Source organism: Acyrthosiphon pisum, chromosome A1 (assembly GCF_005508785.2).
Source record: "Acyrthosiphon pisum isolate AL4f chromosome A1, pea_aphid_22Mar2018_4r6ur, whole genome shotgun sequence".
NCBI classification, from domain to species: Eukaryota; Metazoa; Arthropoda; class Insecta; order Hemiptera; family Aphididae; genus Acyrthosiphon; species Acyrthosiphon pisum.
The window spans coordinates 19,586,308-19,609,139 of NC_042494.1; the positions used below are offsets into that span (position 1 = coordinate 19,586,308).

A 22,832-nucleotide genomic window follows, 5' to 3' on the forward strand; every position below is an offset into this window, starting at 1 on the left:
CACTCTCTGGGGAGCCGAATGAAGATATTCGTCCGGTGAATGCTTTGTTGCGGCGCTATATCGGCATAGACCGCAATGTATACCTATAGTGTATGTGCGTGTATATGCCGAGTTTGGTCCGCATTTTTGTGTCCGGTTGAACTTGTTCGCCGGAAAATCAGTTAAAATCCTTTTACTTATAATGTATAATGTATAATGTACAATGTATAATGTATAATCGGATAACCTATTTTATATAAGTTTACACGAATAAACGTTTTTGTTATTTATTTGGTATTTATTTGATATTATTATTAATAAACGCGTCAACATGCTGGTGTAAACTTAACTTGTGGGTATGTTGTCTGGGTATATTGTACAGGTATACGTTCGGTTTTTCTTTAATAGTGTTTAAATCTCACGAGGAACCTTGCAGTATTGAATTCTCAAGCTTTTTGACCAAAAAAAAAAAACAAAATAAGTAATATTATTAACAACCATAGGTGCAAATAGCGTTTGGGATTTGGAAGGGCTAAAGCCTTACTTTGATAATATTGAATAAGCTTACAACAAAATGTAGGCGATGTTTGGGGGGGGGGCTATGGACATTTTTGGGAGGGCTTAGCCCCTAAAGCCCCCCTCTATTTGCGCCTATGGGCCGACTACCCCCGGATTCTTTTTAATCTGTTGTGCTGCAGTAGTTAGTAGTTACAATGATTATTAAGGAATTTAATTTTAATTTGTAATTTGTAATTTGAATAATTGTGTGCATATAATAGAAGGTTGTAGGTATAAATAATAATTAATAAATACTGAGATTGTATAAATGTATGATTTTAATAATATACCTATTATAGTGTAATGCGTATAAAATATTAAAATGTCGTATAAAATGACTAATGCAAAATGCATTACTTTATTTCATGATTTAATCATGCGATATACCCAGGTACCTATATCTACTATAGAGTAGTATAGTAGTGTAGTACTGTAGTTCGTACTTTCGTAGGTAATAACATTGATTATGAATACTATTTAAGTCTGTATAAATGTATAATGTATTAAAATATATACTGTATATACTACGTAGTGTTAAAAACAATATTATAATATTCCAACTCATAGTTAAAGATTAAAAACCAAGTCCACTTGCATGTTTTTGCAGTCTAAACATTAAATAATATTTATACAAGGTGGTTAATCATGAATTTCCTTTTTCAGTGCTACAGAAAATTTATAAAAACGTAGGGTATCATATATTTTAAGTTCGTTATTTGATATTGATGGCTGATGCACATCATTTTCTGAAAATGATTTACTAATTTACTATAATATTTGAATAGATTTAATAAAAAATTACATTTTTTCCTAGTAGGCATATTAATATAATTATAATAATAATAGGTACCTACTTAATAATGTCAAAAAATTCATATATACATAATAATGATTCATTTATATAAATCATAAAAAAAATATTATTTTATATGCATAGATATATAGTCATCGACTATCATTGGTTTTATTATTGTAGGACTGTAGCACGAATTAAGATATACGGGATACGAAACGCGATGTGCTTTATCAGTAATATTATTTTTAAAGCAATCACATTCTCATATTGCGGCAAGAATGCAAGATAACTTGTTTTATGAATTTCATTGCATATAGATGGTTTTAAAATGCATATTTTTGCATATTTTGTCATATTTTGATGTGTACTGCATATTTCTGTATTTTACAGAAGCGTTTTTACCGATTTGTTTTACTATTGTTCATTCGTTTTCCGGACTATTCCGGATGGGGTCGACATTAAGGAAAAACTATTAATTCGATGTATAACCATTGCCAAAATCCGCGATTTTGTTTCATATCAAAAAATATGAATACACGTATTTCCGCTGCCCTTAATTTAATTATTAATTAAAATGCATTTTGTTTGCATATTTTTGCATATTTTAAGTGCATATTTGAATGATAATCAGTGCATAAATGTATGCATATTTTGTACGTTTTTAGTACATATATTAATGAGAATTTTATAAAATATAATGTGAGTTAGGTATCCTGTTTTGTTATTTTGGAACAGAAAATTCGCTCCAATCATCAGAATTGAGGGTGGGATAGTAAATTTGTTCTGTTAATACCACGGATTAAAATATACTGGATAGGTACCAAACGACACATGATAAGGATAGCTCCTAAACTACAGATGTATATATCATATAGTACGAGATAAATCGAACTTCCACCATGAATTGAAGCTTTAAGGTTGGTTAGCAATTGTATGGTATTTTATATGACAAATAAGATTAATTATGATTTATCTTGTATTGTATTTTATTATTTCTAAACCTGTTGTTTCGAGAAAAAAAATATTTCAAACAAATCATTTTAAATTTACTATTTTATTTTACCATTAAAAACGTTGTTATTCCTAATACATTTTGTAGGTATAATGAATGAAATGTTTTGACAACCGACAAAATGGCGGCCGTCCACAGCTGAGCTTCACTTGTAACAATGTAAATTGTATAGAAGTTATTTATGTAGAGTAGTATAATAGAAGTCTATGTCCTAAACTAACTTTTAAAAAGTGTAAAGGTATACTAGCGCTCCAAGGGAGTTAAATGTAGGTACCTATAGGTATATACTAATGTATTGACTATTTTAATATGTAATATATAAATAATACAAAAAATATAATGTAATGATTTTTTAAATGATTTTTTTAAAGCATTTAAGCAGTAAATAATTTATATTTGTATTTACAGATTTGATATTAAATTATTTTGTAAAAGTTGCTACTACCTAATATGATAACAAGCCCTAGGGGTAGTTTGCAACAACTTTTCTGGCAAGTCAGTTTGGATCCCAGAAAAATAGTTTTTTATATAGGTCTTTAGGTATTCAGTGTAACCTAATTCATGGTTAATACTTTGGAGATCAAAATAAAAAATAAGAACTTCCATGTACTTTTCTAAATAATTGGGAAAAACTTAGTGTTAAAAATACAGTGGGAAAACACTATAAATAATTAGATACTTATCCACTCGCTTAGAATTGTTTTTTATTTACATTGACTTATATAAATTACCTACATACTTAATTAATAGTTATGTACCTATCTACTACTAGTACCTACCTAATGACAAGTTACACTCAATATATACCTAATTATACAGCAGAAACTAGTTCCAAGTTTTTATGTTAAAGTATAATTATTATAGCATGTGTAGTTTATTTTGAAAACTATTTAGAAATTAGAAAGAATTTATTTTAATTTGGTACGACGTTTTCAATATAACGTAAAATGTAAAAATCAAGATTTTCTAAATTATAGATTATGTTATTAATTTTGAGGACATAATAAATATACTTACTGTTTAAGTTAATTAGCTAAATAAGTTAAACATAATATACAAAACGAATACTATCATAAATTATTAATACCTACCTTGTAATAACATTTTATTATAGTTAATTAATGCCAACAAAATCAGATATAGGTTGGCACTTGTTAATTACCTTTTAGACATTAAACGAGCATAATATGCGTACCTACCTACTTGCAAAGATTGAAAAACCAGATAAATTTTTTTTTTATTCGACCCTCGACTTAAATATGTAAATTTTTTAATCACTTAATACATATAAGTGTTTAGTAGGTAACACACACGATAATTTATTTGGAATTTGAGATTTTTTTATATAGTACCTATGCGAATATCAGATATTGAGATATCATTGAGATATAAAACTAATATACTCAACATAGGAAATCGAAAAAAAATAATTTAATTGAATTCAAATTAGACAAAACCTAATTAAATATTTATATTTTAACATTTTAACAAACGTGATTGGTAGTCTAATTTACTGTTTTAACTTGATTTATAATCCCTGCAAAAACACTCCGTCATACCCCGTGTAAAAAAATACACCAAGTATTAAAAAAATGGCTCTTACGTTGTGATATAATTTTTTAGCTTGCTAAGTCTTTGAAATATAGATATCATTTATGTTAAAATAATCTAATAAAAAAATTAATCTAGCTTGGTGACATTAAGACACGTCTTGATTACACTACCTATTTCAATGATAGTAGACTATATTATTATTATTATGTACACATTATATGATATAGTATTTTTAAATTTTTAACTTAAGTTGCCTGCAAGCTATATTCAATTTTTTAGCAGATTATTTTAACCAAGGTGGATTTATATGGAATGCAAAATGATGTTATGAATTTATAATGAATATTTATATGGATTTATTAACCACCTTGATTTTAACATAATTAATGATATCTATAGTTCAAAGACCTAGCTATATCCATAAGATTATATCATCACTTTAAGAGCCATTTTTTTTTATACTTATCTTTTTTTTTACATGGAGCATGACAGAGTATTTTGTTGGGATATCACTCATTTTTTGTTGGTATCTTAATGTTTCGGTAACATATTAGTTTTACAAAGATGTTTTTTTTCAAATAAATTTATATGTTTATAAATGGTTGCCATTGGTTGAAAATTATAATACTAATAGTAGAAATTAGTATTTTTTTTTTTGTATATTGGTTGACATAGGTGTCAGATAGTTCATTGTAATGCAGGCCACGGGGAATATTATCCAATAAAATGTTGAAAATACGCTACAATAGTTTCTAGTTAAATTGGCTATAAATCTTTTGGTATTGTTCAAAATTATTTGAAAACAAGACCATGCACTTCTACGCAAAATTTTCAAATAGATTATTATATTTTCAAACTTTATTATTTAACTATGAATTTGGTATGCTTTCTCAAGAAATTTTTTTCGTGAATCATGTTGCTTGTTGTTATAGCCCGACAGTTTAGCATGTGTTTGCCTATGTGTGTATTTTAAGGCGCTCTTTTCTTTTTATACTTGGCTCGACACTGCCGGGTCGTTGGATACCTAATTATATTATAATATTTTGTTATATGTATAAAAACCAAAAACATATTATAATATTTTCGATTAGGCACTGTTCTTAAATATTGTTTTCATACTTTGCAATGCATCAGTTGATTCAGTATTTCAGTCAGTTATATACTTATATATGCTGAAATTTTTATAGTGTATAATTTAAAATGAATGAAGTACAAAATCAATTATTACTATTCATATTACTATAAACATTGATTATAAATAAATATTTACATAATATAATCAATACTATGACTAAAAACGTTTTTTTTTTATAAATAAAAATGTTTTTTAAATTGTATTCATTATTTATATATCAATATGTAAAGTACCCCCCCCCCCACCTTCACTTTTGCATGCCACTGGTGGTATAATATGTTTAGCCAAGTAAAAATTATACTTTTACAGTGAACCTATACCACGCGCATCCGTTATCGTATATTATACAGGTACATCAGAACGTTTTATCATGTAAATTTGGGTTTACGTATATTAGTATACTACCCATAGTAATATAATATTTGCATAGTATTATATACCTACTAAATTATAGCCTATTGGCTATTACTAATTACTTATTGGTTATTAGGCATTGGCCTATAGGTCGTAACTCGTAGGATATAAAAGTATTAATATGTTTGTGTGCCATACCCCACATGGCCATATAGCATGTCATTGCGATTGCAGTGACGTATTTCACTCGGACCGCAGGATGCTCGCTTAAGATAGTTATACAAATAATATATTTTGTTTCTTATTTATGATGTATAGCCTATAGGTGTATAGCCTACATAATGTGTCATAAAAATGAATAATCGTCGTTTTACGATCTTTGACACGGCACTTATTACTTAATACTTACAACCTACTTGTACATATAGAATATATAAGTATGTAGATTATGTTCGAAGCAAATATTTAAAATAATAATTGTTTATTAACTTTTTGTAATTTTACTCTATGTTATAAGTTGCAACCTATTTGCAGACCTATAGTTTTCGCCTTTTCGTATGGGTATACCTAGTTTATTATAATTTTGATTTTTGGCTCAACAAAGAGCCGTCCTTAGTGGTCAGCTATAATACAGCACATCACCTAACATCCGGCATCTATTATGGCGTCAATTAGGTTCACTTATTTACTATAGGTATATATATCGATTTGTAATATTTAATATTCATCGTTATATATTTATATATTATTATATTATGTACTTAAATCAGTCGTGCATATATTATAATATACCTATAATGTACGCTCGACGAGTGCATGGTACAAACGTTTCACACCTGCAATATTGTACGCAGTATCGTTTCCGCCACTTTCCGGTTTCGCGAAACGAGTTCGTGAAGTTGTGGTGGCGCTCGTGTCAGATGTGGTTTTTATTTTCGTACCAAGTATTTATTACTATTATTATTATTATTATTATTAATATCAATTAAATCGATGGGCGACGTCGCGCCGCCGGGAAGCCACCGATGCGCCATCGCCGCTGCTGCCCGCGGAGGGATAGCGGCAGTCGTGAACAGCTGATCATACGCACGCGCCGCCGCCGCCGCTCGTGCGACGGCGGGCAGTCAGTCGTCGTCGCGCCGTATTGACGTTTGTGCTAGCGACCGCCACCCGGTCGAAACCGCGGCTGTTCATTATAATTGAACACATTGGACTGCAATAATAATTTTTAAAACGTTTTAAACAGTACCTACTTACCGTTAATTTTTTTTACTCGTGGGCCACCACACATTTTATACACTCGAATTGTTTACATATTTTATTTTATTGGATACGGTTGCGTTTATCTTTATTTGTTATTGTCGTTTTTAAATTATTCGAATTTTTTAACTATAGAATTATCAGCGACAACTGTTCGTTACACAATATATTAAATCAACGCGTTTCGAAGTCGACAGGAATTATTTTGTTGTTCATGTATACCACATAATCGTTTACATATTATTATCATAGGACGACGACCGACGGTTATGTGCGACCCGCTATGAGTTCGCCAAAGTCGTCGGACAGGAAATCGGGTAGAAAACAGTCGTTTTCGCACCAACGGTCCTCCAACGAGGACATATATCAGCAGGACGAGTACGACACTCCGGTAAGCGAGTTATTGCTGTTATAGTGTTATTATCGTTGCATGACGTTAACAATGGCATCCTAATAATTCCTGTAATAATAATATATTTCTGTAAATAACGCGAGTTATATTAACACCTATAAGTAGTTTAATAGTCGATATAGCTATATTTAAATAGTAAGAGTTAAAAATGTGCGATGATTTTTCGATGTGCGTGCAAACACTGAAAACTGCAAAACATAGTCTTTTATATACATTGCACTCGCGACGGTCGATAATCATGACACGCCACAAAGCTCTCTATATTTAAGTGTAGATAAAGCGTTGATAACTTATCAATTTTATTATTGTTGTATTATGACGTTCTGTACGAATTGTTGCATTTCGGGCTCACAGCTGACAATTCTTACCGAAATAATATTTCAACGACTAGAGTTGTCATAATAATAGTTATAATATGAATTAACAACTATCTAGATGTATCAAGTATTGTAGATATACATTTACAATAGCCGTATAGGCAGGTGTTTGAAAACGTGAACATTAATAATAGTATTACGCTGTTTTTATTAATGCAGTATGCACTATTCCATTATACCTAAGTAAGCTACGTTTAATTGTTTATACTTAATACCTGTTATATTATTCGGGTATTGAGGAATCGACAGTAGACATCGTTCTACTAACATAGATTTCCACCTGAATACATAATTTAAATACGTATATCATATATATTTATGCATGTTAAATAAGGTTTTAAATGTGTTTAATTGTAAACGTACCTATATTTAACGTCGGGCTAATTTGGAAATTATTTCATTAATAATTTGTATTAAGTAATAACAAGGAAAGTTTATTAATTAACTATGCTGAAAATATGAAAAATAAAATATCTGAGCTATTGAACATTTTTATTACCTATATCTGATAAAATGGAGTCTGACGATTTAAATAGAGAGAATAATTAAATACCCTGTAAAATGCATAAGCTATATTATCAGAATTTATAATGATGATAAACAATGCGTCAATGCAGATAATATGTAACTTGTATTACAATGTATACCTAATACCGAGTATAACATACGTTCAGTTTCATAACTTGTTGGTTATTATTCAAAAACAATAATTATTGGTTCCTACATTTAATAGAATGAGTAAATAAAAAATTAGTTTTTATCTAGTGTTGTACCTTCACACTTCCTAGTCATAATTTATTGTGTACCTAAATTAAAAATTATGCAAGTTTTATTGATTTATAGTTTTATAATTTATGTTGCAATGAAAAAGTTGCGAATAGGTATGTAGACTATAAAATTTATCTTTCGGTTAAAATTTGTCATTGTCTTAACAATGACTAATATGTTATGATTATTTTTTGTAAAATATTGTTATATTATAAAATCTATATCATAATGTGTCATAATAAATGAAAAAAATACTGAAATAAGGCTTTATTATTTTTGTGGTAGACTAAATAAAGTGTACTGCCACATGCCCACATGTAGTCATATTGTAGAGTTTGAGATTAATGAAGGGGTGGCCAGCATGTAATTTTACATAATATATTATGCACCCTGTGTATGACTCATTGTTTTTGTTTACTATAGACACCATTACAAATTGACATTATTTTAGACGTCAATAATATTATTGCATAATATGCACATCTTAAATCATTATATATATATTGTATATTGTATATATATAGCTCATAACAGTAAGGTATTAGAATACAGAAATTATATAGTACAATAAAATGTATTATCCTCCATTTACTGCAGCACTCGTAAATAATCAAAGTACTCAATAACTAAAATAAATATTATTTATTTTAAAAATCAGTCGAAGTTAAAGTAAATAGATTTTATTTATAAGTACCTACCTTAAATTATATTTTATTAGCACAATTAACTCGACAATTAATAAATAGTAAAACGTATTTTTCAAATATTTTAACAGGAAATTAATTTTATATTCTTATCTTAAGTACCTAGTTTTTTATAGTATTAGGTAGATAATTGAAAATTCCTAGTTTTAAATGAGTAATTATTATGGGAACTATCATTTACAAGACGTGTAATCAAAATAACATATTATTTTATCATCTTTGATTTTGAAGTAGTGATATTTAATTATTTTTGGAGTATCTTATCTTGTGTTAGTGTAAATAAAAATCGAGATAAAAATCTAACTAAAGTTAATTTTAAATATAATATCTATTGGCCGTAAAAGTATATAAATAATACATATTATATAATATAGGTATACTTTTAATAAATTTAAATAATTCTAAAAACACATTTCTGTTAATGGATGGATGAAAAAGGTTGTGTTAGGCCTAGGTATATTATAATGAGTAGTTTATTACCAATTGTTTTTTTCATAGTATGTTGACGTTCAGCAGACGTGTCTTCATTAAAAACATTTGTCACCGTAGCCATACGAAATATTGTTTTTTTTTTTTGATAATCAGAGATATTTTTTTAACACTGCAGATTCTTTTTATTAGTATTTTAACTGTTAATGATTAATTAATTTGAAGTTAATTGTATAATATAATATATATATATATATATATATATAGATAGTTGTATGAATGTATAAGCCTTTATGAATATCATGTAGGTAGGTATTAAAACAAATAATAAATACAAACATTTGTTATGATAAAATTTAACATTTTACCTAAAATGTCTATTTAATATTCTTAAATCTTAATAAGCAATAATTAAATTAATATTTGCACCTATTAAAGACTTAAAATCTTTTAAAATATATTTCAAGATGAATCTGGAAGTAAACCAAGTCTAGAATCTTAATACCTAATGTACGATCTTATTAACTGAATATACAATTCTATAAAGTATAAAATTAAAAAATATTAGTACATAGTATGAAAATATAAATATGAAATATTCAGAAGTGTGTTCAGTGTTTATAATATGTCTAGAGATATGTCCAGAGTCTAGACAACAGAGCACAGACGCGTTAATAAGACGTCCCGCATGCTTTGTCGCTGCTTGCACACGAGTATAACATTGTGAATGTACGTACCGGACTCTTACTATACAATTTAATAATAATTAATATTAGAGAAAATGTGCCAGATTTTTATAATTTTATTTTATTATGAGTTATTATAAGTAGGTGGTGATCTTCAAAAATTCAAATTTATATAACTCGTTTTAACATAAACTTACTAAAAAAAAAGGTGGGCAAGTGGGTTCCCTCTGGTGTACGGTAGGTTACAAGTGGGTCACTATAATGGATTGTGTTAAATTTGAATTTAGCGATATAACATCAATGTATAAGAAAAACGATTCTGAGCGAAGATAGCCAGTCAGCCTATGATATTACTAATTATAGGTATTTGATGATATTATTTTGAATAAAGTAATTTATATATAACCTATTTACATGGAACCTTATTTTAACTACAAAATAATTAATGAATTTTAAATTTGTTAAATGTTGTCAAAATTTGAACTTAAAATGCTTATAAAAAAAAAAATGTTGCCTATGTATTTTTAATATTTTTAAAAAGTGCTATAGTACAAAATAACAATATATCAGGAGCATTGTATTAAATTGTATGTACTAAATATTATGAGCTTTATTCTTACAATTTATGTTTTTCATAGACCTAAAATCTAAACAATAATACATTTATATGTTTCTTTGTAACAACTGTGGTCTGTGACTCAATTATTGAGGTTTACGATAAGACATTTATTCAAAGTTGAGGTATATTGTGAGGGGAGGAACGGTTGGAACCCTTGTTGGAACGGTTAGTTGAAACACATTTGTATGCGTGGTAAGGATTTGTAGCTAAAAATTCCGGGTGGTCGGAAGCTAGCAACACCGGCCGATACGTATACTCAGAGCATTTCCGCAGTTGAGTGTATGGACCGCGCCACTTTAAGCCATTGTATATAACTAATTACCCGTTATTTTTTTCGTAATTTATAACTAAATTACTCGTTCGATTTTTGATTTTATATTCTGAGTGGAGCTAACATCGCTGTCCGCTGTCCGAGTAAAATTAATTTATTTTACAATGATGTGTTTTTTTATTTTTATACTTGAAGACACTTTTTCTAGTAAATAAAATGCTCCTATCATCAACTTTGAGGGAGGTTTCTGTTTACAAATTGGATTCTGTTGGTGGGTAAAAATTATTCCTTAGTATTTTTGAAAATAATCGGAGAAAACAGAAAAATAGTGGGCAAGTGGATGTCGCTCTGCTGTACAGTAGGTTACAACTGGGTCAATGTATAATGGATTGTATTAAACTTGAACTCAATGATATAATAATATTATCATTATATAAGAAAAACGATTCTGAGCGGAGACGGTTTGTCAGTTAGGATATTTTATATTGGTTTTATTCATGATAGCTTGTAAGTTTAATTAATTAATTATATAATATTATTATTTTATATTCGTTTCTATGGTGATAAACATAGCGTTAGAAATAAAAATCCCATTTTTAGCGGTCTTTGTAATTTGTTGGTGGTTTTTCTCGTGGCATGGAATAATTATTGAGGAAATCGAAAAATGACCTCTAAAGTACCATCTTGATCCAATTCGCTAAAAGATAAGATAGGTACTATATTATGTTAAAATCGAAGCCCTTCTTCTGGTAGAAATTTTGTATACAAGATTTAAAAAAAAAAAAATAAAAAAAAAAAAAACCATTATAAAACCACTAGCTTCCTTGCTTCGCTATATGAATGCATATTTGTAAAAATTGTTATATTATTATTATTATAATTGTTTGGAGATCTTGGTTATTTGATTATAAAAAAAATAGATTGACTTTGCTCCGAATCATTTTTCATCGTGTAAAATTATATATCATTTTTAAATGTAACAAATCATTACATTGACCTAATCGATGACTAGGTACACTCGACACTGACAGCAGAGCGGTTACCCTCTTGATTTTTTTTTTTGTGTATCAATTCTCAGAAAAATATTATGTTTCAGAATATAAATTAAAAATATACCTACCTGTTGTCGTTTAAAATGTGATTCCGTGGCTATTAAGAGGTATGTACGAGGTAATCTTATTACCAGATATATTATCAGTTTTTAAAAACAATGTGTTTCAATGTTTTACTTTAATGACGATGAATACTTAAAACATTCAAAACTAAAAAGCTGTATGATAATGATGATTTTCAAAATATAAAAAACTAAAGAGAAGACAATTTTTGAGAGACTTGTCAGCCAACCTTCTCATGGGGCCATGGTTTCTCTTTTCTATGTTCATTCAAAATATTATTATGTAGATTTATCATATCACTGATAATATACAACAATATAGGGGAATCACAGTTTAATAAAGGGAAACAATTCTTTGCTAAAGCAAAACTCCGGATACGTGCACTATGGCTCTATATATAACAAATAAAATATTATATATAATACAATATAATGGCATTATGACCAATGATGTGACTATTTTGGGTTTGAATTATTTGTTTAGAATGTGCAGATTATAAGTTTATCTGAAAATGTATAAAATGGATTCATAGGTATTCATATTCTGTTTATACTTAAATCATAAGTCAGGTAATGTTTGTATAATGAAATGCCATAACATAAAAATAGAGAACTACTGAGTAATGACTAGTGAGTACTGAGAAACCTTGATTGCTTATTTTCGGTTATGTTTGTGGGAAAATTAAGTTCTTTTAGTCAATTGGCAAAATGACACACCCATATGTATTTATTTGTATTTTGTATGTACTTTCACTTACTTTGACGATCGTCTCTAACACGCAATTGACGTAGCAATTAACAATATGCCAAGGACTTCGTGGATTTTTGCTCATTGTTGTACTGGATTGTTTTCTTATATCTTATAGTGCTAAATGCTGTGTAATTGACGGTTTATTATTTTTTTCTCGCCAAGTGCTTCTCAACTACGTTTTTCGTAGTTAATTTTGACAATATAAGAAACTTTTTTCCTAACGAAAATATTCAAACTATGTAAAAAAATGTCTTAATAAATATTATAATGGTATACTAATTAATGCAAGTTTAAATATGAATTAGTTTTTAATTTGCTTGAAGTAAAAAATAAAAACTGTACAATTATTGTTGTTAACCGTAGGCAGAAATACTGTGTAGTGTTACATTTTACATTTTTTTTCATTATTTATTTTGTATGATAAATAAATCAGTTTTTAAATAGGTATGTATTTTATTAATTCTTTGATATACCTATATGACAATTGAAGTATGGAATCAATTATTATTAATGTATGAATAGTAAATAAATAAGTATATTTATTGGTAAAGAAATTCAACTTTTTTTAAACAAACTGAACTTACCACACATTTGCTGACGTTTCTTCTAAACTTTTCTACATTTTATAGTAATATTTATTTTAAAACTATTTTACAGTGTTATTAACTAACATACACAATCAAATCAGAAATGTACAAATTATTTTTATTATTTAAAAAAGTAAAAAAGTTGACAAATTTTTAAAAAGGAAGTCGCGTGAAACTCCAAATCTCGCCGTATTTACTACAAATAGTATTTTTATTTCATTATTTTACAGAACTCTACTTTTTTAATTTAATAAAAATAATTTGTACATTATTGGGGTTGTTATTGTGTATGTTAAAGTTGATAACACAGTAAAATAGGTTTAAAATAAAAACAAATTACTGTAAAAAGTTGAAAAATTTAAAAGATACATCAGAAAATCTGCGGTAGGTTCAGTTTGTTTAAAAAAAGTTGAATATTTCTAATAACTAAAAAAATTAAAATGTATAGGTACCCACCCTTTAAAGGGTTTTTTTCATAGCTCAAGTTATACAAACATATATGACACCGGCCGGTCACTTTTTCATGGGACACATTGTATATAATATATACCTTTAGAAATAATATCTCTTTCGTTATTTATTTTTATTATCTCCTTCGCTCGTAGTCGTCATTATTTAATTCGTATATAAGATTTACCTATTATTGAATTTAATTTCAACCTACTCCATAACGATATTGTATGAACCTACCATTTATAGCAGGTATGAGTTCACTGTTTATGCGTGCAAAATATAATTCAGTGAATAGTAAGTATACTTGTTTAATAATACCATCTGTAACTACTTAAAAATTATCTCACGTCAGTCTATTGCAATAGACCTAAACATTGCGTGAGAAGCTGTGTTACCTCATGTTGTATTATCTTAAAATAGGTCAAATAAAGCTTAACTAACTCATTTAATGGGTTAGTTTTTCTATGTTTTTATTATAATCAGTGTGATTCTTATGTGTAGGTAATATTAAATTTAAATTTTTGAAGAATTTAAAATAATTCAAAATTGTATTTATTATTTCGTTTAGTTAAAAAAAATATATACAATTAAAGACACGAGTCTAGTGATATATATATTTGTTAAAGTTAGCTACCAAGTATTTTTTCTGAGATTAAATAAGTTTTATTTATCAGAGATTCAGTATATTATACTAATATTTGATTGATATTTAAATTTGTAATAAGTATATTAAATTAACTTAAATATTTAAGTTCATGGGTAAGCGTTGCTAATTTTTCGAATGATAAATATATTTTAAACTACTTATATTTTTTGTTTTAAATTTTAAATATCTTATTGCTAATTAGTAATTGTCTTATTGGTGTTCAAGAATTTAACAAACATTAAGAGAGCGGAATGATGTGTATGATAAAAAAAAAAAAACGTGATGCGCAGAATGAAGAATTTTTTATTGGAGGAACTTTGACATGAATAGTATTGTAGAATAGAAATTTAATATTTACATTTTACTGTGTTATTGCGTCGCCCGGGTAAACAACAGTGATTGTTCAATTCCTATTTTGGGTGTAACACACTCTGGAAGCAATGTATTTTTAAGTGTAAATTATATTATATTTTAATGTTTAGCCATCCCGAATGGCGTTGTCCGTGAGATTCGCCTATGATTGTGCAAGCAGTATAATATTATCATACCTGTGGTAGACGGTCTACCGTAGACCTCACGTGGTACGTACGTAAGTGTATAATTTAACTCTAAAGTATCAAAGCTGTGCCAAGTTTGTCGTATTTACTCAATTCAATCTTCGTTAGATTAATACTATCAATTAATACAAAATCCTAACCTAACCAAGCCGTACTAAAATTTGATGAATAAAAAAAACCAACCATTCGTATGTATAGATATAACTGTGCCACTTCAATACCAGCAAACATAATAGCAAACATTTACAAAAAAAATGTCTATCGTAAATCTCAAAATCTCTATTTGAGCACCTCCCCGGGTTGAACCTCTAATTTACCCCTTTCCGTGACAAAATATAGCCTATCTTCTTCTCAAAGGCCTAATCTATCTCTGTACCAAATTTCATCGCGATTGGATGAACGGTTTAGGAATGCATAAAGAACACGTCATTACAAACATTAATTTATTGATAAACAATATATAATTGGATACTAATAAGTAATATTTACTATTATGTTGGTGGATCACGACACTACTGCCTTTTTAGTATTTTTTTAGGATTGCCTGGTATATATTCGTGGATACAAGTCCTTAGAGAATTTACGTGATTTTGTATATTTTATTTGAATTGTTTTGTTATACGCTTTAGCTTTATCATAAATGAACTGGAGAGATAGCAAGATCATTGCGTATAGAGTGATTTGATACATATGATTTGATACAAAAGGGGCTGAGGTTATAATTCGAAGAGTTCTGGATATTATATTATGTTTAATACATTTACAATTGGTGTTTGACATTTTTGCAGAGCACCATAATTAGTTACATTATGTGCCAATTATGGTTTGATCGTTTGATGAAAAATGCATTTATTAGTTAAGTTGCTAATTTAGTGAGATTGCAAATAGTGAGCAGGAAGGAGACAGAAACGATCGTTTAAGGAAAGAAGTTTACTTGGATAGATGTGAACACTATTGGTAGATAAGACGTTTGATCTATAGTCATACCCAAGTAGCGGAGTACAGTTGAAAATATAAGTTCATTAAAAAATACGAGGTAGACAAAAAAATAAAACGGCATTTGTCCTCGCCCTCTAACACTTCACAACAAAAAAAAAAAAAAAATTAAATCATTAACCTCACCAAATCGATATGTGGCGCTGGCAGACAGCGAGATCGAAACCGAGGTATTTTTTCTAAATAATAACTTAGTTGATAGTGAGAAACTACCTCAAACTGAAGTCACACCAAAGCCTACTCGTACACCGGCGATCTACATAAAGAACGTCACCAATGTTTCAACATTCAATGAGAAAATAATATCACTCACAGGTCACAGGTACTAATAATATTTCATTTAAGTCCACACCATCATTTCTTATAATCTGACCCAAAAACCGCATAACCTACAATATAATAATTGATTACTTATGCGAAATCGATGCAAAATTTCACAACCTTCGGCCGCACTGCAAACGCCAGTACAAAGTAGTAATCAGAAATCTTCATCACTGTACAATCATAACTGATACTTCAGACGCCCTGACCGAACTTGGACACTCGGTCATCAAAAAGAACCATCGCACCTTACCACTGTTCCACGTAGAACTGGCTCTTAAAGAGAACAACACTGTAATCTTCAAGATTAATACACTGCTTCACTCCGCAGTGGTGATTGAAAAACTACATGCAAAACGCATGTAATAGCCCGCCCCAATGTGTCTACCTTTTGGCCATACGCGCAACTACTGCAGTCAACAGCCTATGTGTGTTAAATGCGGCGAAAATCACTTAACTGATAAGTGCACCAAAGATAGTAGCCTCTTGGCTAATTAATGTGCACTATGCTCTGGTGCACATACAGCATCATATAAAGGTTGAATAATTTACAAAAAACTGACAGAATCAACAAACAAACCAAAAAATGAAAAATCCAAACACAACACGTCCCCACAAATCGTCATGTATCCATTCACCCTCGTCCGGTCAGTCATACGCCAGCGTAACAGCCGCCAACCAACATCCAGTACTCCAGATTCAACATCGAAAATGTTGAACGAATTCAAAATATTATTAAACCTTTTGATCTCTCTACTAAACGTAATTCTAAACAAAATTCCCATAACAGTCATTATTTTCAATATTAAATTTCTTATCTACAAACCTCATTAAAATTATCTGTATTTAATTCCTCTGCTATATTGTATTGTAAAATCTCGATTGTTTTGTATACTTAATTATCAAACCACTTATTACATAAATGTCACACGCTATACTATTATTAAATATTAAAATTTGTTGTTATAAAACTTGTCGGAGCATTAATTTGCTGATACATTTTAAATATAATAATAATAATAAAAATTTAGTTCAATTTAATGTACAATTTAACCTTTAGAAATTTTAACTAAACAATTAATAGTTACCTACTTACGCTTTTATCTACTATATTATTATATATAATAAGTGGATAATTTATATCACATAATTATAACATATAAGTACAAGCCACAAGGAATATATTCTTGAATATTATTGAAATGTAATATAAATGGTAATGACGTTATTTATTTTCATATGAGGCACTAAAATTAGGGCTAGATTACTGATAATTATTTTGTCATAATTAAATATTAATCGAATTAAGTAGATATCTTTATTTATCATGACTGCAGACTTATAATTATTATTAAATATTATAGCCATATGTTCTTAAGTCCAAACAATCAAAACTACTTAATTCCTTTAAATATCTCTTACCTATCTAGTGATTAGTATCTATGATATAGTTGTGACTGTCTTTTAATATTTGTTTCAATAGGCACTCAAATTTCCTCCCATACCTAGATTATTAGTAAATATATTGATACTTGATAGTTGTACGTGAACTACCTATAGATTATTATATCGATATCCATAATATTAAAAAATATTATGCGTTTATCTATTTTATTTATTAAAATTTTTATAATTGTTAATGAACTTATATTTACATCAAATCAATCGATTTTAACTTATTATTAAATTTATTAATTTTTCCGATAGTGTAAGGTCGGACTTATATATTCTTCTAGATTAACTATCGTGTATGAAGTGCTCATTATTGTTTTTAATTAAAAATAAAATCAATGTTTATGATTTGAACTAGAATTTGATTAATTATATCAATAGAGGTGATTCAAATACAAGATTACCTAAAATAAAAGGCAATTAAATTAAATTATATTTTTGAAATCAGGATGCGATTTGAGTATAGCCTTTAAAAAAAAATCATGGGTGACAATTCCGGGGTTAGTTGAGACTATTGATCGAAATTTGTATGCGCCCGTTTTAATTCTCACTACTCATTACTCAGTTTTAATAATCAATGTAAAATAACATATTTACCTACCTAAGTCCTTACAAAATTTGATATAGGTAACCATTATTAATAGGGATCAAAATTTCCGAAAAAGGGTTTTTTCGGAAAAATTGCAAAAAATTGGTTTCATTTAAAATTTCCGGAAAAATGGGTTTGACGAAAAAACTGAGGTTTTTCCTGAAAGATTGAAAAATAATAATAAATAATTTATAATAATATAAAAATATATTATCGTATCCCGCATTTCCGTCAATGATGTTCTGTTGTTACGTATTTTTCTAATAATTATTAATTAATATTGTCATTACTCGTATGTCAATCGTGTGGTGTCTATATATTTTATTTACAACTTACAAGTAATATTAATTATATAACATTTAAAAATACAGGTGATTTATTTTCGGGGAAATACACTCCCACATTAATACCAATTTGATATGTAACTATATTATTTTTAGAACAAATATTACTACGCCTAGTAACAGGTTGCCTTAAGAGTACTCCACTTCCCAAAATTTAGGAACTCGCTGGTATCGCCCCACCAAACATCCGCCGGGAGGTCGCAGCAGACTGGAAAAGAACCAAAGCAGAAACCGACATACGACACCCACTACATAGCCAAACTACACCTAATTTCAGACATAAATCCAGAAAGAGTTTTCTAAAAATGACAAAACCTCTAAATAAACACCCTGAAGAGGTACGAAGAGAAAGGTGGAAACTCTCTCTATTCAAGAAAATAATAAACTGGAGTCCGAACCAGCGGAACTTCTGCCAGCAGGATACGAATTAGACTGGCCAACCTGGAGATCCCTTAATAGACTTAGAGTAGGTGTAGGCAGATCTAAAAACAACCTAAAGAAATGGGGCATCCTACAAGACACCTCAACAAAATGCGAGTGTGGTATGGAACAAAACATGGAACACCTACTGAACTGCCAAAGCTGTCCATTTTCATGTACGAAAAAAGATCTCCTGTATGCAAATCCAAATGCTATCGAAGTAGTAAGATTTTGGTTAAGGGTAATCTAAACCTAAAACTAAACAAACATCGAAATCTGAAAACTATGTTACCATAAACTACAATAAATTCTATTTATATCTCTAACTATATTAGTTAACCAATTAATGCATTTTTATATCATAATATTAATTATATTTATATTTATATCCATATAGACTCAGTATATATTTATTTTATTTATTTTTATTTTTATTTTTCCTTATCTAATTATGTTTTATTACCATTTGTTTGTAATCATCTAATTGTTGTTGTATGATACGAAAAAAAATAAGAACAAATATTGAAATATCCGTATTAATATTTTTAATAGTTTAATTTTAAATTTGAATACAATAATACATTGATACAACCGTATTGGCAAATGTGAAATTACTATTACAGGTTTCTTTATCTATTTTTTGAAATAGTTTTTTTTTACATAGATAGATTATTTTAATTTTTAAGCGTAAATACAATTTTTTAATTTCTAAAAACTTCGGTTTTTTCGGAAATATATTATTTTAATATTCTCTAATTTTTCCACGTTTTCCGAGGCTCTGGGAAAAAAACGGTCTTTTCCGAAATTTTCCAGCATTTTGATCCCTATTTATTAATAGTGGACATCTTTGAATGAGTTTTAACCCGTTGTTTGTACAAAATAATCATGTAAAATAATTATCTAAATGTTCTATTATTGTTATAATTTGAGTTTAGTAAGTTTAGTATGGTTATTATATTAATATTATTTAATTCTAAAATTTTTAATATACCTTCTTTCCTTGTTGTTTTATGTTTTAATTTCGGTATATAATTACATTTTTTATTGAACTTTTTGAATACAAGGGAAAAATGTAATACTCCAACTTGTTTTTTGGAACACATTATCTTCTTAAATAAATAAATAAATGAAATAAAGTCGTCTGGCAAGCTTGGATTAAACTAACAAGTAACTAATGTGAGCGAGGGGTGATAATTCAAAGTATAGCCAAAGATAAAATGGTTGGATTACGTAAGACGCGACTACAATGACATGGATTGTTTGTGGGTATAGTAGTATATAATATTTCCCTTTAAAATTATGTTTAGTATAGTATTAATAAATAATAATAATTTGTATTAATAAAAATATTTTTTTTTCTGTTAAAATACTATTTAAGAATTAAGTTGTTCGGGAAGAAGGTCAGCAACGTTTTACAACTTGATTTAAATTAAAATTGTATTAAAAGAAAAAAAACTGCAGTTTTTAAATGTTATATTATAACCCATAATCTATATAAACATATTTTGGAACAAGTTCTTTAAAGGTTGATAGTTTAGCTTTCTAATTCCTTTATCGTGTTCGATAAGTTATTAAAACATGTTTAAAAATCAAAATTCACATTTAGATTTTGTTCGTGGTGACTATAATAATGCACTAATTAAATCTTACCCATATGGCTATATATCTCTAATAAATGTTATCACTGCAATCTATATATTGTTTGATAATTAATAATTAATAGGGACCGGATTTATATGCAAATGCATATATACGTATTGGAATAAGCTTTTTGAAATTTGATGAGAATTGTCTCCGATTTAGATCATTCTTATTAAAATAACACGAACTGTATTTTGCATATTATTATTTATAGCACATATATTTGTTTTTCGTCGTATTTTCACGTTCACAGCCACATAATATCGATAATATTACGACCAGTCATTATTGCCAAAAAAAAAAAATGATATATATATATGTATATATTATTATAATATTAATATAAATAAATTCGTTGTTCCTATAATAGAGTAGTTCAAGTGTTCGACGGAAGCCGATCAGGGCTAATATTTTATAGATTGAAGATAAATAACGTTAAATGGTGAAGAACTTAGTGAAGATGACAAAAAATATACTTTTTTATACTAATAAAACCCTTATATACCTCTTTTATTACTTAATTAATTAATTCTTATTTTTTACATAATTTTAAATAAAATTTAATGTTTTCGATTCAATTTTAAGTGCATATTTAAAAATAAATTAATATTAGAGCATTTTTAGAAGCATATTTTGGGGTATTTTTGTGCATATAAATCCGGTCTCTAATAATTAAATATTGGTATTCTCATTATTTTAAAATTTCAATGTTATTGACATCTGATGAAAATTTACTTTAACTAAATATAAAATATTTAAAAAAAAACATATTTTTGCCATTATTACATAAAATATATTTAACATCATATGAGTTGACTTAAAATGAAAGACCCTGTGAACATTATCGTTATGGTAATACTGCAGTAGTGTGGTCCATAAGTCATAACTATCAGCTTAAAGCGATGCATTACCTTGTAATGAATAATAATATATTATGTATACATATATTAAACTATTTATTTAAAGACTAAATATTAGACGAATATTTGTGAAGCGAATTTTTTTAGTTACATTTTAGCCTTCAATTTTGTTTACGTATACGTACTAGTATAGGAAATGTTTAAAATGCAGTGGAAAAATACTATTTGGTCAAGGTCACAATAAATGTGTATTCATTACTTTTATATGCTCAGATTATTGTGAAATAAACTTTATAATGTGTTATACTATACTATTATTTATATAATATATAGAACAAACATTTAATATATTATTGTAAAATATGAAGCGATTCATAACAGTTAAATAATATTAAGTCATTTTAACAAGAAGAAAATATTATGAATGTGTTGTTTATCTCTTTTAATTGCAACGTGAAATTGAGTTAACTTTTTGTCGTTTTAAAATTTTTTTGTAGATGTATTTTCCATATAATATATTCTTCTATCATTTTGTTTATGAATAATTATGTTAGTATATTAGTATAATCTCAACTTTCTATTGCTGATATAACCACAGACTATGATAATATTGATTTTTTTAATTTTTGATAATATACAGACATAGTCAGCACACACACATTTAGAGCTCACAATACATAATTGTTTTTAATTGTATTATTTTAAAGTTACTACAGTATAAGGATTGGTTTTAACTATGTAGGTATAATTTGTTTTTATATTTGGATTTAAAAATAATTGATAATATTATTTGTACAACGTCATAATAAAAATACTGTTTATTAATTTATTATTGAAATATTTTCACTTCTCGTGTTTATTTCATTAATATTTTGTGTTGGTACTAATGGTAAAAATTTTAAACGTATATTATAATATTTTCGAAGGGAATATTAATTTAATATATTATTTATAGTGATTTTTACTGAAATTTGCTCATTCCATTTAAATTATGCATAATTATATTACAGGGAAAGACGAAAATGGTAATCGGAAAAAAAGTTTAGTGAAAAATGTAGGTACCAAAAATCTTATTCTTGTACAGCTCTACAGTTGTGCTTTGTATTTTAGTCTAAGTGTAATAGTGTAATGTATAAAATGCTTATACATATTATATATTTTTATCTACCATAATAAATAATAAATAA

At 27.8% G+C, this 22,832-nt stretch overlaps 1 protein-coding gene across 2 annotated transcripts in view; it reads left to right on the forward strand.

The window, feature by feature from the left end:
- The first annotated feature begins 6,457 nt into the window (after positions 1-6,457).
- Positions 6,458-22,832, forward strand: part of LOC100163711 — a 42,655-nt gene continuing 26,280 nt past the window's right edge. For both annotated transcript variants that reach the window (XM_003245107.3, XM_001945458.4), the window contains exon 1: positions 6,458-7,039. In XM_003245107.3, coding sequence (XP_003245155.1) covers positions 6,932-7,039 — 108 coding nt within the window. In that variant the 5' untranslated portion in view covers positions 6,458-6,931. The remainder of the gene's footprint in view (positions 7,040-22,832) is intronic.